At 53.4% G+C, this 25,266-nt stretch overlaps 1 protein-coding gene across 4 annotated transcripts in view; it reads right to left on the reverse strand.

The window, feature by feature from the left end:
- The window catches only part of Ube3b (ubiquitin protein ligase E3B), a 46,388-nt gene that overhangs the window by 12,974 nt on the left and 8,148 nt on the right, over positions 1-25,266 (reverse strand). For 3 of the 4 annotated variants that reach the window (XM_087579320.1, XM_087579319.1, NM_001143894.1), the window contains 15 exon segments: positions 25,138-25,197; positions 24,750-24,854; positions 23,167-23,263; positions 21,161-21,246; positions 20,047-20,129; positions 14,168-14,273; positions 13,811-13,931; positions 12,664-12,841; positions 11,248-11,417; positions 10,078-10,245; positions 6,882-7,053; positions 5,204-5,322; positions 4,589-4,703; positions 3,860-3,959; positions 484-603 (listed from right to left, as the gene is read on the reverse strand). In XM_087579320.1, coding sequence (XP_087435446.1) covers positions 484-603; positions 3,860-3,959; positions 4,589-4,703; positions 5,204-5,322; positions 6,882-7,053; positions 10,078-10,245; positions 11,248-11,417; positions 12,664-12,841; positions 13,811-13,931; positions 14,168-14,273; positions 20,047-20,129; positions 21,161-21,246; positions 23,167-23,263; positions 24,750-24,854; positions 25,138-25,197 — 1,800 coding nt within the window. 4 annotated transcript variants of the gene reach the window in all.

Here is a 25,266-nt window from a genome sequence, read left to right on the forward strand (position 1 = left end):
GGCCCCTGGACAAGGACTGGCTTGAGAGGGTGACAGTACTTGACTCTCTGGTTGTATCTATAGAGGCCTTTGAGTCTGTGAGGAGAGCATCTGTGTGGTCAGGCAGGGCAGCGCCTGCAGCGTCTACAGCGTCTGCTGCACATCCTCAAAAGTGAGTCTGGGCAGGTGCTGGCGGGACAATGGAGTCAGACAGACCTGGGAAAGGCAGGGTGGTCACTGCACTGGGCTCTTACCCTTGTTCCCTAGAGGCCTCACGAGTGCGTTAGCCAGGGGCCCTAATGGGGCAAAGGAATCGCTGAGGAGCCCCAGCACTGAGGACACGCCAGACTGAGCAGCTACTCAGAGCTGTGGCTGGCTCAACACCCCTTCTTGCTTTAAGAGCCTCACTGTGAGTTTTCACAGCACAGAGGGACGAGAGTCTGGAAGCCAGGTCATCCCCTCGGCCCGCCTGACAGACACAGCACTCCTCTGAGGGCCGCTCACCTCCAGCATCCGGGACCTTCGGATAGTGATGTGGGTGACGTGAGGGGAGGCAGAGCTGGTTTCCACAAGCCCCAGCTTCTCTTTCTCCTTGATAACCATGTTCCGGAACAGAAGAACTCTCTGAAATGGCAAAGCTGGGATCAGGGGCAGGGCCAGCAGCTAATGTCAAAGCCAAACCCTGCACACCAAACCCTGCACACAGAATGGCTACCATTCTCCTCAACCAAGCCTCAACGGGAAGGGGGTGCCCCAGTGCTGCTGCTCAGAGGGATCCTGGCAGAACCTCCGGGAATGAGAAACACGGCTCAACTTTCACCAGCACAGGTGTGTTTCAGAGAGGCGCCTGGCTGCAGCTGGAGTTGAGCGGGGACCAGCCCAGTCGAAACCATCCTCGTACACTCAATACCACCTCAGTAGCCAGGGGCACAGCCACCACACAGGCTGCTTTTTGTCAGACACAACAACCACTCAAATCTTCCCACTGTCAGATCCTTAGCCTTTCTGTCTGCCTCCTGTGCTCCAGACCTACCACCCTGCTGATAAGCACATTTACTGTAGGAAGAGGCTCAAGCCCTTGGCGTTACTCAGGCTGGCCTCAATCTCCTGTTCTCAAGCCATCGTCACATCCCAGCTTCCCAAGCACTCGGGAGCATGTGCACAAGCCACTGCCCCAGCGAAGGCCTTTCAGCAGAGAGCACACGGCCCCTTGCCCCACCTTGCAGAACTACAGCTCCTAGGGCTGTGCTTCAAACACGGAGCTGGGGGCTGGAGGGAAGCTCAGCTCTTGAGAGCACCCGCTGCTCTTGCAAAGAATCGGCCTTGATTCTTGGCACCCACACGGCCGCTCACAACCATCTTTAACTTCCGTTCCAGGGTACCGGGAGCCCCCTTCTGCTCTCTGTCTGCACCAGGCATGCATGTGGTGCACAGAGACACACACAGACCTCCTCCATTTTGTACACCAGATGCGCCAGCACACAGAAAGCATGCCCTGGTGAGAACTGACCCCTCTGCCCTTTTCACTGAAGCTGAGGAAGAACCAAGCAAATGCAGGTTTTAAGAGAAGAGCGATGGCCAGAGGCCTCCACGCAGGTACTCAGTGGAAGGGCTGTCCTTCCATAAGGTACCTAGAGTTAAGAAAAAGGTTTGTGCTCCACAGACCATCAGAAGGCCTGAGGTTCAGGACCATGACGGGGTGTTGGGGGAAGGAGGACCCCGGTGTGCCCCTGCCTCTCCCTTCTAGGAAGTGGAGCTTCAGCAGCCTGAAGATCAGCTGTCTAAGCCATGTGGGCTGTGATTCCAACTCCTTAGCAGGGTCGCCTGTGAGGTGCAGAGAGCCATCGCTCCCAGAAGAGCTGTGTTGACGGCCATGACAGCGCTGCAGGCCTCTCACAGGCAGTCTGGACTGCGCTCTAGCTTCTCACAGGCATGGAGGGAGGGCCAGTTGGTTAAGGGCCAGAAGCCTCCATGAGCCCAGCAGACACCTGAGAGAACACCATTCTCTCCCCGGTACAGATGAGGACACGGACTCGGTCACACAGCCAGGACAGTGGGACCAAGTCCAAGACAGTGTGACTCACCGGTCACCGCTTCCGAGCCTTGTACCCCACAACCCCCCACCCCACCTTACTAAGCCTTCAGTCTGAAAGCAGCAGTGGGGGCCAAAGGCTGCTAAGTGGTCAGGTTAAAGACACGTTATGGTCGTGTGGAGGTCAGAGACCAGGGCCAGCCCCGCCAGGCCATTGGCAGCCATGAGGTGAGGCCTCGAGACGTCTTTAAATTCGGACTAGCTGGGGAAGTTAAAGCTGCCATGAGCAGGCAGAAATGGAAGATTCACAAGGTGGATGGCGGCTGCTGCAAATCTTAGGAGACAGCCACGACGCTATCTTTCGGGGCCGTTCAAAGATGAAGGCAGAAGTTATGGAGCGGTAGGAGGTAAATGTGAAGAAGAGTAAACTGTCTCTTGGCAGAACACAGGACACCCAGCTTTGCCAGCCTGTGAAGTTTCTAGTAGAGGTGTGCGTGCATGTGTGTATGTGTATATGTATATATATGTGTGTGTGCGTATGTGTGTATGCATGAGTATACGTGTGTGTGTGTGTGTGTGTGTGCGTGTGCGTGTGTGTGTGTGCGCGCGCGCGCGCGTGTGTGTGCGGGATCGGCACACTGGACACAGTAGTATCCAGGAGGACCCCCTCATTCCTAAGGGCCTGCCAATGAAGCAGGACTTTAAGCAGCCATGTCACTTGCACACCACACACCACTGCCCCAGCAGAACGACAGCAACTCACACCAGACTCAAGAGTACTGAGGGCTCGGTATCTCTAAAGAATAAGATTACAAAATCTCACTTTTCCCCTGAAAATGTATGGGGAGTGGCAAGAAAGGGGGCCTCTTCTTTGGAGGACACAGTTCTGCCCAGTGTCCAGCAGCCTTGGTGAAGGACCTGAGCGGGGTCTTCTAGCACAGCATGGATGCTCCTCCAGGGCTCCCTCCCTGAGCACTGCAGGATGTGCCAGCGCCCTCTTTCTTCTTCTTGGGCTCTCATGTGTCCCCTGACCCTCCCTCTGCCTGGTGCCTTCGCACATCCATGGGGCCCACAAGAAGCCATAACCACCTTTCTGTGTCTCAAAGACCCGCCTTAGCCTGGATCTGATCAGGTGATCTTCCAGGCCCGAGCCCAGGCTTCTGCCTCCAGCCTGCACGGTCTCCCTCCTGTCCGGCCCTGGAGTGCTGCCCTCACCTGAGCTGCAGACTTCATCCTTATTGTCTCTGAACTGCAGCAGTGCTTATCCCTTCTCCTGACTCAGCAAACTCACTGACTAGGAACTACCAACTGCATGCAGGGGAGAGCTCAGTCAGGACTCACTTTAGGTCTCACACAGTGGGTCTAAGAGCTCAGTCAGGACTCACTTTAGGTCTCACACAGTGGGTCTAAGAGCTCAGTCAGGACTCACTTTAGGTCTCACACAGTGGGTCTAAGAGCTCAGTCAGGACTCACTTTAGGTCTCACACAGTGGGTCTAAGAGCTCAGTCAGGACTCACTTTTAGGTCTCACACAGTGGGTCTAAGATTTTACACAACGACCTACAAAATATAAAGTGACTTATGTGCAATGAGAAAATGCCTCAATGGCAGACTGCTGACAATTGATTTTTTTTAATTAACTTTTTACTTAAAAAAATTAACTAATTAGTTAATGTGCACATGTGCATGGTGGGTGCCTGTCGTCTTGCTGTATGCAACCACCATGTGTGGGGGCCTCTCTTGACACCACTACCTGGCAGCTCAACACAAGGCTGCCTAAGTCGAAGACCCCACAGTGATGCTGGTGGAGCCAGAGGACACATAGGGACAGGGTGCTGAGTCAACTCACGTTCTTGTGAGGCACGACGTGGGGAATGTGCAGCAGGATCAGCTGAGCCCTCTTGCGGTCCTTGTCAAGTTCCTGGAAGAGCACGCCAGGCTTGAGATCCCTTCAGGAGACAGACACAGCTGTGGTTACGAAAGCCAGAAGAGCCTTTCCTAGAGCAGGGCTGGTGGTGCCGGGTGTGGCGGTGCCCACCTCTGTAAATCTCAGGAGAGCAGCCGCACCAGCTCATCTCTAGCACTGAGTGGTCTGTGGGGTCTTGGGGGCACCGAGTAGAGGGAGTGGTGGGCAAAGGCTGTCTGGCTGAGTCTGTGAGGCTCTGGGGCCAGAACTGTAGCGATTTCCTGGTCTTTGACAGGTCACCGACTGAAAGGCTGATGTGATTCGGAGTGTGTTGCTGTTAGAGGGCTCCCGGCCACCACCCAAACCTGGTGATTCTGCCGATAAAAATCCCCATGCAACTGAAGTACCACACTCTGCTGATCAGGTCAGCTGAGAGCAGCTCTTCCTAGCCTAGATGAGACACGGTGCAGAGCTTGACCTGGCTCGTCACCACTGACTAACTGCCGTGACACTAGTGGACAGAAGCTACTGTTAAGTGACATGCCCTGACAGGTGCTTCACAGAACCACACTTCTTCCCAGACAAACGGACAGAGTGAAGAATCGGGAGATGGCTCATCACCCTAAGCATGGCAGGTGCTGAGGGAGGGAGGACCTGGTTCACCGTGCTCACTTGCGTAGCCAGTGGTCCTCTGGAGCGAAGCGCCTGCGGCAGTCTCGTTCATACAGCACCATCAGCCAGCCATGGACGGACTGGAACAGCTCCAAGGTCTCACCCTTGGCGTTCTCTGTGCAGCAAACAGGAGGCGTCAGAGGCGGAGGGCAGCTCGAGGAGGGCAGGCCCGAGCCCAGGTACTCTGTCTCCAGGGGAACCACGGGCTGGCTGTCTGGAGTGCTCTCACTGTCCTCAGGGCCTGGGTATCTCTCAGGGAATGCACCATCCGCATCCTCTGAGGGGTTTGTACTGAACTAGCAGACACGTGAGACAGTAGATCTGCCCATGGCATGAACTCACACAAGCTCCCCTCCATGGAAATCACAGTGCGGATGTAAGATCAGTTCAGAGCGGAGCTAGTCACTAGGAACAACCCCCACACGCACTGCCTGAAGGGGCGGGGCAGAGAGCTCTGCAGCCACACACTACCTTCTCCCGTGTGAGCCCACCCAGGCGAGTGAGCAGGCAGGGGCTCCCCACACCTCTGGTAAATGATAAATAAAGCTGAGATGCAGCCGAGGGCGCAGCCTGGCCTCCGGGAGAGCACTGAGGAACAGTGAGCGCTCGCCTTACCTACGATTCCATCCCAGATCATCTTGAACACAAAGGAGTTGAGGAAGGAAGAGATGGTGACCAGCTCTTCCAGCTTGAATGAGATCTGCTCCTCATAAACTTCAATGTCGTCCAGGATGCTACACAAGGCAGAAAACTTTCAGAATTTCCCACTGAGAAACAAAGGAGACCTCACTGTCTTCCAGACCTTACTGTCATCTTGCACACCTCACTGTCTGTCTCCTAGACCTCACTGTCTGTCTCCTAGACCTCACTGTCTGTCTCCTAGACCTCACTGTCTCCTAGATGAAGCGAGGGGGACAAAGGAGAAAGGCGCTGGCTTTTCTACACACCTCCTGCGGTCTATGCTGGGGGAGGGGCGCTCCTGGGGTTTAAATGAAGTCCGGCCATGAGCTGGCAAGGGCACTTGAGGGCTCTATCATCTTCCTCCCTTCTGTTTACTTGATATTGTTCAGAGTAAGAAGATAAACAACTATGGGAAAACAGTAGGTTCTGCTCAGGGCTTTCACCGTGAGCGGCCTGAGGGGTGCTGTCCGTCAGGAGAAAGAATCTGAACCAGTCTGACTGACTGAAGAGTGAGCGCTGTGAAACTCCCACATCTAGGAGAGACCAGGGGTTCTTAGTGCTTGTGAGCAAATGGATGTTTGAAAGTCTATGAATGAATGAACGAATGAACGAGTGGATGAGTAAATGAATGAGTGACTGAGTGAATGAATGAGTGGATGAATAAATGAATGAATGAGTGAATGAATGAATGAATGAATGAATAAGGAGTGAGTGAATGAATGAGTGAATGAGTGAATGAATGAACAAATGAATGAATGAACGAACGAGCAGATGGATGGATGGATGGTTGGACGGGTGGATGAACAATTGACACAGCTCAACTGAAGATTGACAGAAACACGTTTTAGCACGCAGCTTAGTCTTGGGTTAGCCTGGCCTCCCTTTAGAATGTTTAATCCAGTCAGCAGACCCCTTCTTCTAGGGCACCTAGTCATCTAGTAAGGTTCACTCTTGATTCGAGATCTTCTAGTCTGAACACTGCTGCTGGAGGTCCATTCTAGATCTTTCCAACCTTCGGGGGAGTGGAAGACAGACAGCAGCAAATGCAGAAGGGAACGCAAGGATTCTGGCAAGTGTCCAGGCTCTGCTGACTTCGTTCTCTTACTTATTCTTTACACAGCAGGTGATGTCACCTCCACTCCACCAGTGAGGAGACTGCGGCTCAGCTGTCTGGAGGCAGCCGGCTAGCAGAGCTATAAGCACAGCCCTGACTAATCCTCATGCACGTCCTGAGGTGAGTGCACTGTTGCTTTTCTATAGAAAGGACACTGGTGTCGCAGTAAACACCCTGGTTCCTGAAATCCTCCTCTCAGTGAACAGAGGGCTGTCTCTGGAGACCTCCAGAGCCCACAGCAGCTGCCCTGAAAGTACCTAACGATTGCCGAACGCCCAGCACGTGCCACATGCTTTCTGAAAGTCTTGTCTACTTTCTTGCTATTGTCCAGGCTCAACCTTTGTTCAGTCTCCTGAGCAGCTGCCACTACAGGGCTCATCCTGCTCAGCTCGGGCCAGTTCTGACCGGGCCGCGCCACTCAGGTGCAGTTACTTGCTTCCCTGAATTGCTGATGTCCCCACTGAGTCCTAGCCAGGGCATCCAGCCCACAGTACCTACGTGATGAGGTGGCGGGAGCAGTCACAGAAGAGCATCAGCATGGCCAGGAGCTGCTTGGACTCTCCAGTGTCATTGTTCAGGCACTCCAAGAAGAGCTTTAGCCCTCCATGGGGCCCCAGCTCACAGATAAAAGCCCAGAGCTTGGGCAGCAGGTCATCAAGGTAGGTAAGGCCTGGAAAGGAGAGAGAACCAAGCTTCAGGCGGGGACTCCAGCTGGTCTGCTCTTCCTCCTTCCCAGAGAAGCAACACCTGAATCAGCAAGCCAGAGGTGTGAGCGCCCCGTGAGCCGCAGCGGCAGGGGCAGCTGACACTGGGTGGAGGCTCTTGGGCGCCAGCCTCCACTCTGTAAGGCTCAGGGCCCAGTGCAGCGCTGCTTTGTAAGTGAGGCTCTGTTACTGCCCTAACCCATGGCCAGAGTCAAAGTCAGGCAAAGAGCCCGCAGCAGCCATGTTCTTAGGTTATGAAATAAGGTATTTTTAAGCGCTGCAGGCCAGGCAATCTCTGTTGTTAAAAGGTTTAGACAAATTATGTTTATCAGAGCAGTGGTGGTATACACTTTGGATCCCAGCACTCAAGAGGCAGAGGCAGGTGGATCTCTAGGTTCCAAGTCAGCCTGGTCTACAGAGTGAGTTCCAGGACAGCCATGGCTACAGAGAAACCAAACACTGCCCCTCTCTCACTCATTACCCCCACTGCTGTGTCAAACAAAGCAAAACAAAAACAAAAACAAAACAAAACAAAAACAAAAAGCCCTCAGAGTCTAACAGAGCAAAGCGTGTAACTGCTCCCTGGCAGCACTCGACTGACCGATGTAATTCTGAGGTCAGCTTCTGGGTGGGGCAGGCAGCAGGCCTCCTACCCTCCCTTTTCATCTACCCTGGCTGCCCGAGGCTGGCTGCTGTGGCTCTGGTTCTGCCACTCGCTAGGATACGTTCACACAGGCCGCCCTTCCAAGGTCTTCATCAGATTGGGCCACGTTCACTCGGACACTGTCACTACTCAGTGCTAGCACAGAGCAGACAGGATAAAGGGGAACCCATCTGGCTCTGTCCCAGTTAAAGAGCATTTACGACAAGACAGTAAACAGCGGGCTGGCTTGGCTCTGTGGCAGACCCACCCATGCCTGCCTATCTTGCAGGGTGACCTGTGTTTAGACGGCTCCTTTCACCTGTTCCTCAGATGCCACTAAAACCAGGAAAGCAAGGAATGATTGCAGCAGAACTCCAAAGTGAACCCCGGGCAAGCAGCAGGTACAATGGGGACCTTCTATTCTGTCTTTCATGGCTGCAAGGCCTCGACACAAGCTGTAGACTGGGACATCGTTGGTCAACACTCTACCAGTGACTAAGAAAGCCTGACCCAAGGTTCCAGGGACGCTGCAGATGCAGGGAGGCAAGATGCTCTGTCCAGGACCTAGCACCTCTCAACTGAGGCCTGCCTGGGAGACAAGCTGCCTGGGGGTGGGGGGCTGGGAGGTCCTATCAGGCTCCTTAAGTGACCTGAATGACCTGGGAAGGAACAGAGCACAGAACTGCCGCCTGCTTGCTTCTTGATGTCACACTGGTTCCACAGGAGCACTTTGTGTATGCAACCTGAACCACATACGCCGAAGAGTTCAGAAACCTACAGTTTAGAAACACACACAGAAATGGCAATCCTACATTACACTGGGCAAAAAGAAAATAACTTACTGAATGCAAGAAGAAAGCAATTGTGTCACAGGCAGACGCGGGGTCACTGGGGTGTGTGACGGTGCAGACAGAGTTGGGATCATGAGTAAAAGAGCGCCCTACACTTACTGCTGCACACCGTGTCACCTCTGTACCTGACTTAGAATGACAGCTAGGGGAGGGCACTCCATGGCGTTTTATTCTCAAAGCCTATGGGCAGGAGATTCATTTTCAGATTCCCACACAGGAAGGAGTCTTATTGTGAGGTCACCTTAGAGAAATGGGAGCAGTAACCTCAGACTCCCCTCCCCAGGGAACTCTCAGGTCCCAGGGCTGGGAAATGCCTGGCGACTCCTCCCTTGCTCTCTTCCAACTAGAGTCTGCAGGGGACCTCAGAAGGCCCTCCCCGGCCTCCAGCTCAGCAGTGAGGCCACAGAGGTGCCCAGGCCCCACAGTGGGCCTCGCCTCTAGTCCTCACGCCTCAAATACAATACGCCAGTAAGAACAGCTGCGCCCGTCAACACACTGGACGCCTTCCTGCTCCGTCTTTTTCTCCTCTGCTGCAGTGGCTTGGCACTACCCAGGCACAGAGAAGACGTCTAGCTCAGGATAGCATCCTGTGATAGCAGACTGCACTGCCCTTTCACACACAAGTGTGCAGCCCTCAACGGCAGCAGCACGAGGTGAGGTGAGGGGCCTGCTCATACCCAGCCAGCGGTTCCCCCGTCACAGCGCTCACCCTCTGAGCACTTTCACCGCAGACTGCTGCTCTCCCCAGTCTAGCCCAGCGGTGCTCGCCTGCCAAGTGTGCTCGCCTCCGTGTATGTGCTCAGACAGGCTCAGCGCACCACACCCTCCCTGCCCCTCACTCATACGCAGCTATCCTCCCTACAGTCCTTCAGAGACCTCATTCTCATCTCTTAGCTGCGTGATACTCCTCACATGGGTTAGCCCAACATTTTCTCTTTTAGCTGAGCAACAAAGTCCCTTCTATAGGACAGAACTGGGGGTAAAGGGCTTTGAAGGGGCAGCCCAGGCGATGTGGTGGAAGTGCCCTTCTAACTGGGCAGGCTGCTTGCTTCAGAACCGACTCTGCTGCTGACTGTTTACATCCTCGTCAGCCGCCTCTCCCGTCCTAAGCCTTACGTACTCGGTCCACAGTCAGGGGCTCGTCTGCGTGGGCAGTGAGGACGCAAGGTAAACAACGCTGCCAGGGTCTATCCCTGGACTGGGAAGAGCATCAGGACCGCTGGGTGCGAGAGGCAAGCGCTGTTCATTCTCTTCTTCCTGTCTTGTACCTTTGTTTTCCTCAGAAAGAGGACCCTTAGGACACTGTGCCCCGTGACCAGCAGTCATCAAGGGAACAATGCGGTGGGCTATGACCGAGACGGAGCTTGAGGCTCACCAATCTCTAAGAATAACCCCCAAATTCCCACCCTCTGAGTCAGGGAAGCCAGGAAGGTCCATGCTCTAGGAAACCCCGCCTGGCAATGTGGGAAGTGGGAGCACCAGCCCCGGGCTCTGACCTGTGAGGATCTGCAAGCGGATCTGGGTGAGGGTTGTCAGCGAGGTCTGGTAGAGCACACAGATGCTGCAGACCTTCCGCACCTCCGTGGAGTCCACGCGTCGGCCCCCGACAGGCTTGAGGATATTCCGAACTGAAGCTGACTTTTGAAACGCACGCTTGAGGAGACCTGGCACGGAGGGAAGAAGACGCACAGCAGTTCAGCCATCGGGCAGCTCCCACCTGTCAAGAAGAGTCGGGCGAGAACCCGGGTCACAGGCAGGGGCAGTGGGGCTGCTGCCTGAACTCAATGCCTTCCTTTGGAACAGCTGGGAAAATGCTAACGCTCCCTTTCATTACCACAGTACTTTGCAGTGTAAGTCAGGCAGGTTCAGCTGTGACACAGCATCCTCACTGTGTCACCAGACTTCAACGAGGCAAAGTGGAGTCGCTGTTTCTGTGAGGGAGTCCTGTGGACACCTCAGGCCCTGAGCCCCAGCCTTCACCACAGCCTTTAGCTTTCCTGCTCATAAGCAGATGAAGCGACGGGAGTGGACCGCCCCACCCCTCCACCAGCCACCCACGCCCACAAGCAGCAGACGGTGCACCAGCCATCCCGGGTTAGCAGGGCAGACAGTAATTGTGGATCACATGCAGCTGACACCTCCTTGGCTGGGACCACAGCAGCAGCAGAAGTCTTTCTGCTTTCTAAGCCGCCCACCTCTTCCCTACACAGGGTGCTGAGGCGCCAGCCTGGTCTGTGTCTTAGTGACTCCTTGGAGGAGGAGTCCTATGTGGGAGATTTATAACTGAACTCAGAAAAGCTCGAAGTCTCCTATAAAGTGGACTCTGCTCCTCCCTGGTAATCAGGGCCCACAACCACTCCTTGCCCTTTGGGTATCAGGAGTTTGAGCCAGCCTGAGGCTCAGGACAGCAGAGCAACCCCTGAGCAGGATGCCTGCCTTGGTCTGCTCTTGGCTCTTGTCTCTATCCTGCGACCAACACTGTCTTGCTGAATGTGGATGTCAGCACCCTGCAGATGGAGGCTGGAGAGGTGACCGTCCCTCAGGCACTGGTGTTCACACAGGGAGAAGCAGGAGCTGCCCTCCTGAGTAGTGGGTCCAAGGCCCTGGAGTTAAGCCCCAGCAGGATCCTCAGATGCGCATGAGGACTTGCACTTGCACTCACTCACTCTTCACAGGAAGCACTGTCTGTGGGGAGGATGGCTGTGGCTGCGCAGGCACTGGCTCTGGGGGCTCCAGCAGCTTCTTGCTGAGGATGTCACTGAAGAAAATGCGGATGAGAGGCACGCCCCACAGGAACTGCAGCTGCTTGGTGATCAGGTACATGGAGTCATTGAGGCTAGGACAGAGAGAGAGGAACAGTGTCAGTCAGTGCCACCCAGTGTCTGCAGGCAGAGCCCCGTCCCTGCCTGGGTCCCTCACACAGAGGTGCAGCCTGGGCTGGCACCCACATGCCTGGAACCCGGCACTCGGGAGGCTGGGGGATTGCAAGTTAGAGGTTAGTTTGAGCTGCATATGAGCTTTAGTCAAAAAACCAACAGACAAACAAGAAAACCCAAACGAATTTCTCGCGAGAGGAAGCAGAATGAACACACTGCCACCGAGGGTTGGGCCTGTCAAGGTGCCGAGCTGTGCCTGACTGTCTCCCAGGTCAGTCTCTCCTGCTGCCTTCCGTGAGGCAGCCCTCTTGTAACTGCCCCCTGCCCTGTCAGGTGCAAGCTGTCTCCTGCTGCCAGCACTGCTCTTCCTCTCAGGTGACCCAACACCTAGATGGTTCCACACCTTGACAGGTCTCAAGGATGTTACTCAGGTACAAAGGAAGGAGGCAAACCTCTGGCATATGAAACGGGCCAGCAGGATATCTGGGCGTCTTAGCCTGGCGCCGCCCCAGGGCACGCACGTGTGTCTGTGTGGCCGCCTAACCTCACCTCAGCTCTTCCGCTCTGACCACTCTAATAACACTGAGTTCACGACGCTCACCCTGCACCTCATGGGATGTCCTTGGGGCTCCTGTGCCTATAAACCGATTGTCCTACCATCTCCCAGGTATGTGAAACAGTGACAGGCACACTGAAGAAGAAGTATCATGGGCAGGGCCTGCACCTTACTAAGTAAAGCGAGACGGTGAGACCACATGACCCCAGCTCTCCACCACCCACATCGTCTGCATGTGATGATCATGGGCTACTGAATATTCTCTTGGCTCTGGGGCTTGAACCTAGGACCTGCTAGGCAAGCCCTCTCTACCAATGAGTCAAATCCCCAGGCTGTATCTATGCCATATAATAAATATGTACTATTTTTTAGAATTATTTATTTGTTTTATGTATGTGAGTGCACTGTAGCTGTCTTCAGACACCAGAAGAGGGCACTGGATCCCAGTACAGATGGTTGTGAGATGGCGTGGTTGCTGGGATTTGAACTCAGAACCTCTGGGAAAAGTAGCCAGTGCTCTTAACCACTGAGACATCCTTCCAGTCCCATGACTTTTACAATGAAACAAAAACCCCAAAAGCTGGAAAAAGCGAGCAGGAGGTGGGAGGAGGAGGGTGGGAGGGAGGACAGAGTCCGCCCCCAGGACTTACCCGTAATCCACAGACTGGGAAAACCAGCCAAGCACAGGGTGCCAGTGGGTCAGGTTGGACTTCTTCTGGGACACATACTTCTGACAGTAGCACAGCATCTGGGTGAGCAAGCTCACAAACCCATCTGTTTCTTCCTCTAACATCTTAAGGTTGAGGGAGCCCAAGTGCAGGAGATTGCCTGCAAAGAGAGGGCTGACCGTGAAGGCCAGGTAGGTGTGCTGCGGGATCTCCCAGCCTGCTCTCTGCTTGAGGCTCAGGTGAGAAGGAGGAGGAGAAAAAAAAAAAAGAAAAAAAGAAAAAAAAAAAAAGAAAAAGAAAAGGGGTTGGGGATTTAGCTCAGCAGTAGAGCGCTTGCCTATCGAGCACAAAGCCCTGGGTTCGATCCCCAGCTCCGGAAAAAAAAAAAAAAAAAAGAGAAGGAGGAGGAGGAGCATCTACTTGAGGTGTTTTTCTGTCAGTGCCAGGGGCGGCGATGGCAAGACCCAAGCTGACCTGACAATAAATCCCAGTGTGGTCACAGATGGGCTTCACAGCTCTGGAACCTTAATGTCCTCCTTAGCTCTAAGCTAGGAATAATGACACTCACCACTCCTGTGGCACCGCAGAGAGACCCTGGACTGCCAGGCACACAGAGACATGATGCTTAGCATCACAGTTTAATATGACAGTAACACTTAGAACACAGGAGGAGCACAAATATGGCATTAGCTGATGTCTTGGAGATGGCTGTACTCAGTATTCACCAAATCCTCCCCTTAAGGTCAAGAAGCCCAATAAACACAAACGCTGTAACTGAGGGGAGCCTGCTGGTCTGAGGGGTGCCAATCTAAGACCAGCTTTGTCTAAATTCCATTCCTCAGACACAGAGAAAGCTGTGTGCCCTGCGTTCAAATGCTTCAGTCCCACAGAGACACAGTGAGGCTCTGATCTGAGACACTGGCCCCTCCCTTCTAGGGAAGGGCTCCGCAGCCAACTCTCCACACAGGCACCCACGCAGTCACATTCTACACAGGGCTCTGTTCGTCTATCTGTACTATGGAGAGAATCTGTTTTTATATTAACTCCTACCAAGTGCTAAAGACCTTAACAAAACATGTAGGCCTTCCCCACGGCCATCACCAACTCAAACACAGCCTCCTAGACTCACCCATGAGGCACAGGGTATGGCAGCCTTCTAAACTTTCGCAAGCATCTTGACATCGGTCTCTGTCTCTCAGAAAGACGATGAATTTACGAAGCATGTCATGGGACTCTAAAACCCCGAGACGCTGCAGGCAAGGGTAGACAGTTAACATGGAGCCGGGCAGGGCTCGCCTGAGAGAGGACCTGACCAGTGCTAGCTGTCCTTACTGAGGCAGAACATTGCGTTCAAGCAGCAGGGAAAGAGGATGACACCAGGAACCTATACACCAGCTATGGGAAGACTTGGGGGAAGGAGTGGGAACCGGCACAGGTTAGGCTTTGCTTTTGGAGTCCAGCGAACAGACAGGACTGGCACGCTCACCTCAGGGGCCATGGTGCTGAGATGAGCCACGAGAGCAGGTACCGACATGATGTGGATGATGAACGGTCGCATCAGACTGTCTGAGAACTGCGCAGCAACTACAGGGCTAGACAGAGAGGGAGCAGGGCTAAGACGGCGAGCACACAAACATCATGGAGGTGACGTTGCATAAATGTCACCTCCATAGCAAGGGAAGGCCAGTTCTGAAGTGACTGACCTGAGAAAATGTTTGTAAGAAATGTGGAAGAAGGTCAGATAGGAACCTCCATGGTTGGAGGGGTTTCTGCTAAGGACAGAGACAGCCCCAGTATAGCCCATTCCCTACGGAGCAGAGCCACCCAAGTGTGTACCAGAGTGATGACACACCAATACCTCACACTTGAAGTGCACGGCCCTATCAACATTGAAAGTATCACTTCAGGCTGGAGAGATGGCTCAGCGGTTAGGAGCACTGACTGCTCTTCCAGAGGGCCTGAGTTCAATTCCCAGCAACCACATGGTGGCTCACAGCCATCTGGGATGGGATCTGATGCCCTCTTTTGGTGTCTGAAGTGCACTCACATACATAAAATAAATCATTTTTTTAAAAAAAGTACACATATTAGCACAAAAAAAAAATTAGGAAAAAACCCGGGAAAATAGAGGAACGGTCAGCAGTGTGGGTAAGAGGAGCATGGAGAAAGTGACCTGTGGGTAAGAGAGGCATGGAGAAGGCCCCTTCTTTCTACTTCCTGGGTTACTTGGTTTTTACATGAAGCACACATTATTTCCATTAGAGGACAGATGTTAAAGTAAGGCACTGACCCCAGGCTAGGCATGGCAGGGCACACGCAATCCCAGCACACGCAGACTAAGGCAGAAGAATCACACTCAAGGCTGGTTGGGGTTGTGAGACCTGAGCCAAGGGCCTGGGTTGTAGCTCAGTGGCAGAGGCTGCAGCGCGGAAAACTAAACCACGAAAAGGCAGTGACCCTGTATCTCACACCACACACAAATTTAACTTTTAATTTATGCTGAAACCATCAAATGCATAGAAAAACCCCTGCCATCTCTGGGACCTAGGGTTGTACAGTGATCTCTTAGTAGGACACTAAAGTGTGGGTACAAGGGGAAGATGATTAACTGCGCAACACCAGAGCCACGCAGTGCCACACCCGTCCAGAGAGAGAAAGGCGCAGCAGGTGGAAGTCCCTGCAATTCACACCACCTGCCAGCAGGCGAGCGACTGAAACAAGGAAGGAACTCACTAACTCAGTACTAAAACATCCCACCTTAAAGATGGCTGAGCAAGCCTCAGGTGGTGTTACCTGGAGGCCCACAGTGGCAAGTAAGGAAGAGCAGAGTCAGGCTGGTCTTGGCGACATAGCTTAACGCTATGTTCAAACTAAAACACAAAACCAAGGCACAGAGATGACGAAAAGAACTCAACACACATTTCTCCACGGAGACGCCCAGATGTTAACAAACACCTCACACTCACTAGGGAGTTCATGAGGCTGAGAAGAAACTGGAGGCTCCACCGGCTGTTGGTGGGAATGAATGCTCTGGAAAACAGGATGACAGTTCTTCACCAGCCTAAGTGTCCGTGACCACGCTATCTCACTCCTAAAAGCACACCTAAGAGGGATGCAGACACACGCCTCACACACACTCAGAAAAAAATGAGTGCAGCAGCAAGAAGTAACAGAATATCCAAAGGAACTGCTCACACAGGGGCATCTGCACACACAGGGGCGTCTCCTCATACAGGGGCGTCTGCGCACACAGGGTGCCTGCTCACACAGGGGCATCTACGCACACAGGGGCGTCTACGCACACAGGGTGCCTGCTCACACAGGGGCGTCTGCGCACACAGGGTGCCTGCGCACACAGGGGCGTCTGTGCACACAGGGGCGTCTGTGCACACAGGGGCGTCTGCTCACACAGGGGCATCTGCGCACACAGGGGCGTCTGCTCACACAGGGGCGTCTGCTCACACAGGGGCGTCTGCGCACACAGGGGCGTCTGCTCACACAGGGGCATCTGCGCACACAGGGGCGTCTGCTCACACAGGGGCGTCTACGCACACAGGGGCGTCTGCTCACACAGGGGCGTCTGCGCACACAGGGGCGTCTCCTCACACAGGGGCGTCTGTGCACACAGGGGCGTCTGCGCACACAGGGGCGTCTGCGCACACAGGGTCCCTGCTCACACAGGGGCGTCTGTGCACACAGGGGCGTCTCCTCATACAGGGGTGTCTTTCGCACTTGTCCATACAGAGGTGTCTGTTCACACAGGAAGGAGGTATGGGTCAATGAACAGATAAGCTGGGAACATCATGCAGAGAAAAACAGTATTAACAGCAAAGGATGGGCTTAGGAGTCCATTCACGTGACACAAAGGTGCTGATCTACTCTGCAGGGCTGGGAGAGGACAAAGGCAGGTCCCTTCAGGACAAGGAAAACATTCTGAACTAGGCACTCCCGTCTGTGTCACGTGAATACACTGGCAGCCACCATGGATGGATGAGGTGCACATGAGAATTACACCTCGGTCAGTAGGATCCGGGGTGGGGACGTAGCTCAGCGGTTATATACTTCCCTAACACGCATGGGGTTCAATTCCCAGCACGGGAAGATAAAACAAGACGTTAAGAAGAAAGTTACCCAGAGGCTGTACGTTTCATTTCTGATGCTGTGACTGCATCCTGGCTTTAATTCCTGGTCACGGCCACCATTGTGGGGAAGGCACTCAGGCTTCCTGTTTGCTCAGTAGCCTTTGACACTTGAGGGCCCCACCCATGAAGCAGTGCCTTCAACACTCGGAGTCTTTCTTGTCAGTTATCAATCAACATGACCCCCCACAGATATGCCCACGCCTAATGTGACCTAGAGAATTCCTTGTGGTGGTATTCCCTACAGACTTGGACTTTGAATATTGGTCCCCACTGGTGGCACTGTTTGGGTAGACTAAGGTTGTGTGGCTTTGCTGGGAGAACAGCATCATTAGGGAAATATGGGGGTAGGGTGGTAGCTTTCAGGTTTCAAAAGCCACACACTGTTCCCAGTGCACACCTGCCCCTCTATCTGTGCCCGTGTGTGTGTGTGTGTGCGTGCACACACACACACGCACACACACACACACACACACACGCTTGCCAGAATATTTGTGTATGCGAGTGTCTGTGGCTTAAGCTGTGAGCGCCCAGCTTGCTGCTCCAGCTGTCTTGCCACAATGATGATAGACTCTTGTCTCTCTGGAATGGTAGGTACGTAAGGTCATTTCACCACAGCAACTGAGAACTAGTTCATCTCATTAGGACTCTCTTGCCTGCCGCGTGACCCTGTTGTGCGCAAGTGACAGTTAAACTAACTAGCACAGAAGCCATTCGGGCAGTGGTGGGAAAGGACGAGAGCTTACAGAAAGCCAGGGATGTCCTCCAGTTGACACATCCGACCATAATGAATGCTATGTTACTGGCTTTTATGCTGGCAGACTTTGCATCCTAACTTTTTACTCTGAAGAGTACCACTTTGGGGACAAGAAAAAAATTTAAGGCTGAAATGCTACCACTAATTGCTTGACACCCAAGCTAATCTTACTGGTTCCAGGTGGGCACAACAGAAGAAATGCAATTTTTAAAAGAGGCTCAATCCAGGACGGTACAGGTCCCTCAACAGAGCAAAGGCATAAGAGTGGCAGTGAGGCTGCGCCTTGTCTCTGCACACAGGGGTCTGAAGATTCCAGCCTGGCCCAGGTCAGTACAATCAGGGAGAGGTGTGGGGGGCACCACACGTGGGCACAGTTCACCAGCACGTGTGCTCCCCCGCCCCCACACCGAGGTCTGCCAGTGAGGTTCAGCAGAACCTTTCTTTCCTGGCTTTTTTGTTCCGCAGCCCTCAGGTGATGAGTCAGCTGTCCCACACAGCTTCGATGCTACTCTATGGTTAAGCAGGCAGACAGCTCACAATACAGACAGGTCGAGGTGGGCGGAGCGGGGCACATAGGAGCCAAGACTGGTAAGCACACAGCAGTGCGGCTGGACCAAGGCGGGACTCAGGGAACAGGTGCCCCGCTGCTCTGAGAAATACACACATTTGGGAAGGGGCCTGTGTGCCATTTAACAAGACACACATACTGATTTAGGATACGAGTAAGCCACTGTGCAAGGCAGACGTGAAGACGAAGCAGCCTCGTGGGCTCAGACTAAGATCTAACTGCTAGCCTGACCTCTCCCTACGGCGTGACTGAGAGTAACTGCGATCTCTCTGAGTTTTAGTTTCCCTATGTGTAAAATGAACAGCAGACAATGTGGTAGGGGATCAACCGATGGCTGAAGAGGCCCCAGTAGATGAGGTTGTGATTTCCAGCTGTGCATACTTGTGCTGGAGGACTTAGTACTCGAGGGCCTAGTGCTGGAGGGTTTAGTATTGGAGGGTTTTTTAGTTTGTCACATCTTCTGGGATTGTCACTCTATCCTTGACAAGGGCAACACTGTGATTTTTTTTTGGGGGGGGGGTTCTTTTTTTCGGAGCTGGGGACCAAACCCAGGGCCTTGCGCTTCCTAGGCAAGCGCTTTACCACTGAGCTAAATCCCCAACCCCAACACTGTGATCTTTTTAATTTTATTTACTGTTAGAGTGAGTGTGTACTCGCATCTGTGTGAGGGTGTGCCAGCTGAGGGCTGAGGTCAGGGGACAATTTTGTGACGACTTCTGTGCACCTCTACTCGAATTGTTAGGCCCATGTGAGTGCCTTTCTCACAGATCCATCTCACTGACCCTGAATCCTATTTTAGAAGTTTCTGATCGTGTTCAATCATCTGCAGGCTTGGAGGGGGTAAAGGGCTCTGGAGCAGCCCGGCCTTAACGAGCTCAGTGGATTCTACCAGAGAAATTATGGGCCCAGAGTGTTCGTGTCTCCTGTTTCCCGAGCAGGGTCTAGTGTATCTCAGGCTAGTCCTTATTGCACCACCCAGCCATGGACGACTCTGAACGTCTGACCCTTCACCTCTAACCTACCACAGCCAAGCACCACCATGCCCAGGGGCTACGGTCCTAGTGATCAAAGCCAGGGTCTTTCCAGCTGAGCCACCTGGGGAGTAAACATGGCCATGGTGGTGAACGATAGAAATCTGTCCTTCTTCACTGCGCCCTCCCACTGCAACGACACCAGTCGTGACAGGCTGAGGAGCCACGGAGCTGTGATGTTTACCTTCCAGCCCTTTACAGAAGATTGCCAACACAGGCTTGGCTGTTTCGCCATGCACAGGGGCTCCACAGAACACAGCACCTGGGATGAAAGCCAACACACCCACAAGGTAAGGGACCCCACGCTCAGACGTTCCTGAGCTGGCGGGACAACGGCACCCTTTCTTCCAGGCCCAGTTCCCAAGCCATCTCCAACTCTGATCCTCAACAGATTACAAACAGTCGAGAGCGGTTAGCTAAGGACGAGGCTTCCCTTGCAGTTCTCAGAACTGTAGGTCTAAGGAAGCCTTTTGTGTCTACACACTTACACATTTTTTTGATACATACAACCTTGCATGCTCTCTGTGGCTTCAGACCCCAGCATCTCCCCCACCCCCATGACCCCAATTCCGTCTTCTGAACCCTCCCCCAGCACTGGGCTGGACCTCCTTCTTTTACTCTTAGGAACTCAAAAGGAAAAATCACATAGCCACTGGCAGAATGAACCTAGTTCACTGTGAGTCACCTCCTTCAGACCACAAGTCAAAAACACTCATACATACTGAAGGCTGAGGCAAAGTGTGAATTGTCACAAAATGTCACTTCTCTGAGATGAACACTTCCTGCAAAGTCTGATAAGGTGTGCAGAAAGAGAGCCAAGAAGGGAGAGGGGAGTGCCAGGGTAAGCCAGCCTTGGAGCTGGCTTCTTACCGCAGGGCCAGAGTGAAGGCAGCCGTCAGCGTGCTTTTGGACAGACAGGGCCGGGGTCTGGCCAGGCCTCGGGTCAGCAGTACCTAAAAAGAACAGTCGGGCCGTCAGCCTATGCATCAAGACTCCATTTGCAAAAGGGCTGGGGTGTGGTGCTGCAGGAGGCTTTAGTCCCAGTACTCAGGAGGCAGAGGCAGGAGGATTTTGAGTTTGAGGCCAGCCTGGTCTACACAATGAGTTCCAAGCCAGCTTTGTTACACAGCAGATCTCTTCTCAAACAAAACAATAAAAGGCAAATGGACCACTTCGGATAAACTGCATCAGAACGGAGCTCAGGAAGGAGGGAGTTACTGGGGGTGGGGGTGTTGGCGTCTGCTCATCCCTATCCCAATACTATGCTGAAAGCATTTTCACAATAAACAGCCGAGAAGGAGTGTCTGTGAGCCTCATGCAGTGTGCCCCTGAAGTCCTGGCTGCCCAGGAGCGCTCAAGACTGGGGCTTTGAGGTTAGGTTGGTTTGGGCAGCAGAGCAATCCCCAAAAGCAGTGAGTGAAAAAATCCACGTGAAACGTGACAAAGACTTAAGCCCACTGCTCAGCAGTCCTGCCAACGGCCACAGAGGACATGCCACTTCTGGCTGACACAGCACAGTGTTGTGGAGATGTGAAACTGAACTAGGAGCTGGCCCATCCCAGCACTGGGCAGAACAGAGTCAGATCAACGTTCCTTCTAAAGCCCGAAAAGTCCAGGGCACCCCTCAGGAACCACCGACTTCTGTCCGGTCTCCAGCCTGAGAACTGGCGTTATGTAGTGGATAGAGGAGACCTTTGATAGCTGAGAGAGAAACACACTGTCCTCCACCAAGGAGCTGAGCAGCCCTGGGCCACCTCCTGCGACCTCAATGTCTGTTAAGACTCTGGCTTGCCTTTATAGCTGTTAGGTAAACTTCCTAGGAGCTGAATGCCAGTCCTCCTCCCAAGACCACAGTGACCGGAAGTGACAGAAGAGGACACTATCTCCACCTCTTCCCCAAAACCCACTCTATGAGGAGGATGCAGGGCACGTGTAAACCCACGCGGAATCCAATGCAGGTGCCACAGGGGACGGGGTCACAGACCTGCAACACTGAGTAGAATCCTCGCTGGTTGAGGTGGCCCATTATATTTGCACAAATATGGTTCAGGGCTGGCCGAAGGCTTTCACCTAAATGAAGAAAACAGCTTGAGAAGACAATCTCTTGCCACAAGGGGACAGTGGAACAAGGACAAGGCCTTGGTGACATTGGGTTGAATGAGAAAGTCTCCCACAGGCTCACGTGACTGACTGGGAAACAGCGGACCCTAACCTTGTGGGATGAAGTGTGTCACCGGGTGTGGGGGTCACAGAGTTCAGGTTGTGCTGCGTCCCACCCAGTTTCCTGAATACAGACGAGACGCGCCCTCTTTGGCTCCCAACCACCAGCTAGTTTCTAGCTCCTCTGCCAAGCCTTCCCTGCCATGGTGGACTGTACCCCAGCCCAACTGTCAACCCAAAGGGACCCTTCTTCCTCCAGTTGCTTCTGCCATCTCGTTCCAGCACAGCGCCAAGCACCTGCACAGTGCCCAGGCCACAATCCCAGGGGAGGGGACGGTTCCTGCCTAGGTTCCTGATCCCTTGGGACAAACCAGAGCTCTGGGAGGCCGATTCCCATAGGACGTCTGGCTCAAGTGTTACCTCTCAGGTTTGACCCCTTAGCCGGAAGAAACACAGTTGGCACTTCCCTCTAGGACGGGGCTGTGTCCCCTCTCCCAACCAGGACATGCTCACCCAGCAGGGCTCATATCTCAAAAGCTAGAGGTCCTTTCTAAGTCAAAAAATATATAAAACAGATCCTTCTTGCTCACTCAAGGCCTAGGACTGGCACAGAACAGACACCCTCCGTGTATTTTAGATCAGCCATTGACAATTTATAGCACCTGGTACAACAAACCCCCCTCTGGAGGTCACAGCTGTGAGGCACTGAGAAACAAAGCAAGAAAGGAAGTCGGCTGTGTTTGCTACAGTGTGGTTTTTCTCTTATATTTTTGGTTGTGAGCCTAGCCTTTAACGGCTGAGCCATCTCTCCAGCCCGTGGTTTTTCTCAAGTGTCCTAATCTGCGGCTGGTTGACCCCATGGCTGTGAGACCGACTTCTGAGTGGTGGTGTCTGCTCACGAGACTCCAGCTCTGTGAACCACCGCATCTCCAGTGTCTAGCAGTGTCCAGCATGTATAAGGCAGTTTGCTGAGTGTTTGTGTCAAACACTGTGGACAAGTTCTAGGAAGGAAGGCAACTTTACCATAAACACTATGAGCAAAATCGTATCATCATTAAAAACATTCAGATTTACTTGTATGTGTAGAGCACGCTGCTAGCCTGTATGTAAAACACCTGTGCCTGGTGGCCATGGAGGTAAGAAAATGACACCAGGGGGCTGGGGATTTAGCTCAGTGGTAGAGCGCTTACCTAGGAAGCGCAAGGCCCTGGGTTCGGTCCCCAGCTCCGAAAAAAAGAACCCAAAAAAAAAAAAAAAATGACACCAGATCCCCTGGAACTGGGGTCATGAATGGCTGTGAGCCACTATGTGGGCACTGGGTATCCAACTGGGGTCCTCGGAAGAGCAGTCATTGCTGCTAACCCCCGGTCACCTCTCCAGACCCTTACTGTTTTTTTCTTTAATTTTTTTTTGTTATTTGTTTTTGTTTTTGAGACAGGGTTCTCCTGGCTGTCCTGAACTCACTCTGCAGACAGACTGGCCTCAGTCTCAGAGGTCCACCTGCCTCTGCTGCCTGAGAACTGGCGCTAAAGAAAGGCATGGCCGCCTCTGCCCAGCTTTTTTTTTTTTTTAAACAAATACTACAAGGAGGCCTCAGTGGATCCCATCCCCACAGGCAGGGTGGTGGGAGAGTCAGAAGGAAGAACAGGGACAAAGTCTTTAGCACAAACATTCAAAGGCACACAGGACAATGTACACCAAGCACACGGGCTCGGGCTCAAGCTCCGGGCCTCCTGAGCTTACAATGGGAAAAGTGTGTCTGCTGAGTGGTAGTGTCCCCCATCTGTGGAAATGTTGGCTGGGAAAGATTTCTGAAGTGGTCCCACGCACCTTTCCCCCGGAGAATCTTCCATGTTGAAGTGTCCGTGAAGGTGACAAGCATGGTAAGGTACAGCGTGATGAGCCTGGAGTCCTGTAAGATTTCTGGCTGCAAACGATGGAGGAAGAGTAACATTCACATCCATGATCCCGGTCCACGGCAATGTGCTTGCCCTACTGCGCAGCCAGTACACACGTGAGCCCACACGGTACAGCCTAGACTTTCAGCCAGTGCACACGTGAGCCCACACGGTACAGTCTAGACTTTCAGCACGGTGCACACGTGAGCCCACACAGTAGTCTAGACTTTCAGCACGGTGCACACGTGAGCCCACACGGTAGTCTAGACTTTCAGCCAGTGCACACGTGAGCCCACACGGTAGTGTAGATTTCAGCATGGGTACTCAAACATAGGACCAAATGCTGCTGAGAAGCAAGAGCCGAGCAGCTGAGGCAGGGACCCAGGCTGCCTCATCCTCCGCGCCTACAGCAGACCATACATTGCTGCGATAGTCTGATGAGGACTGGGGGCTACAACCTGGCCCTGCCTCACTACTTACTGGCAGTGTGATCTTGGAGGTTTCTTAACCATCCAGGCTTTGGTTCCCTATCTGTTCACTAGGGACAGAGGCACTGACTTCTCCCGGGCCTTTGTGAAGGAAGAATGGCGGAGAGCCAAGTATAGCACCTGGCACGGAGGTCAGCCTGGGTTCTGCTGCTGCTGCTTCTAACCCTGACTGATGCTTTCCCGTTTGCAAGAGCAAGCCAAGCCAACACCCAACTGCTTTCTAGGCTGAGACCCTACCATCCATCCACCTGGGATCCACCATCTATCCCCAGAGATGCTGCAAACCAGGTTCACAGGAGAGAACACGTGGAGGGTTGGAGGGAGCAGCCAAAGCCCAGGAGCCCTGACTCTAGCTCTACCGCTCTTCTACACTTGCTTCTGCTACTACTGTTCCTAGGCTTTCGTTTTCTTTTTTCAAATTGTTTTACAATTCTTTGAAGTGTGTATGTATGTATACATGTATGTGTGTGTATGTGCATGTTTGTGTGTAGCGGGCTACGCATGTGTGGTGTGTGGGTCATGTGGTGTGAGCTGGTGGGTGCAGGCAGACAGGACTTTTGGTGTCTTTCCCTGCTGCTCTCTCGTATTTTTTGAGACAGGGTCTCTCACTCAACCTTGGGATCCGCATTCACTTAGGCTGGCCGGCCGGCTCCGCATTCACCTAGGCTGGCCGGCCGGCTCCTGAGAGTCATTTGACTCGACCGTTGCTGGGTTTATAGGCACTCATGGCAGGCCCAAAGTTGATGTGTTGGAGATTCGAATTTCATTCCTCCTAACTTGCACTACAAACGCCCTCACCCACTGAGTCACCCCCCGGCCCTGAAGGTTCCTTGGTGTGGAGACTGGCAAATGGGACTGATGTTCAGTGTGTCCTAAGAGGACACATGGAACTGCAGCATCTCCCCCAGAGAGTGGCCCATCCAGTTCCCTCCTGGCTGTTAGATCCCCAAAGGCACAAACAGTGAAGAAGGGAACCTGAGGCACCGGATGAGGACAGACCAGCTAGAGTGGGTTTGGGGTGGTTTACCTTGAGCTGCCCAAGAAGCTCACAGCAGTACCACAGGATGCTCTTGATCTGTTTAATCCACAGCAGAGTGAGGTCCTTGGAAAGAGCCAGGGACACGTACCATACCTACAGGCAGTGAGAAGAGCGGCAGTGTGGGCAGTCTGGGGCCACAGCCCAGATGTTCTGCCGAGGCAGTGCCACTGCATGGACGAGGAGAGCAGGTAGCAGGGACTTTAACACTAAACCCGGAGCTCTCAGGCCTCGAAAGGCAGCAGCCATCTTGAATCAGAGGCAAGAGCAAAGCACAGCTCTGCAAACTGCACATCTGTCTGATGCACTGGGCGGGCCCCTCAGAGCGCGTATGCTCGTCCCGCAGAGCTCGCAGAGACCCTCCAGCTCCCACACTCACCTTTGGCTCATTCTCTGCATCCATGCTGCTCAGGATGCTACGACACAGCTTCTCCATTCTCTGTAGGGGCAGAAAAGCCAGCTGTCAGTCCTCCAAACTGACCAAAAGGTGAGAAACAAGTCTGGGGCA

The sequence above is a fragment of the Rattus norvegicus genome, chromosome 12 (assembly GCF_021556685.1).
Source record: "Rattus norvegicus strain SHRSP/BbbUtx chromosome 12, alternate assembly SHRSP_T2T, whole genome shotgun sequence".
NCBI classification, from domain to species: Eukaryota; Metazoa; Chordata; class Mammalia; order Rodentia; family Muridae; genus Rattus; species Rattus norvegicus.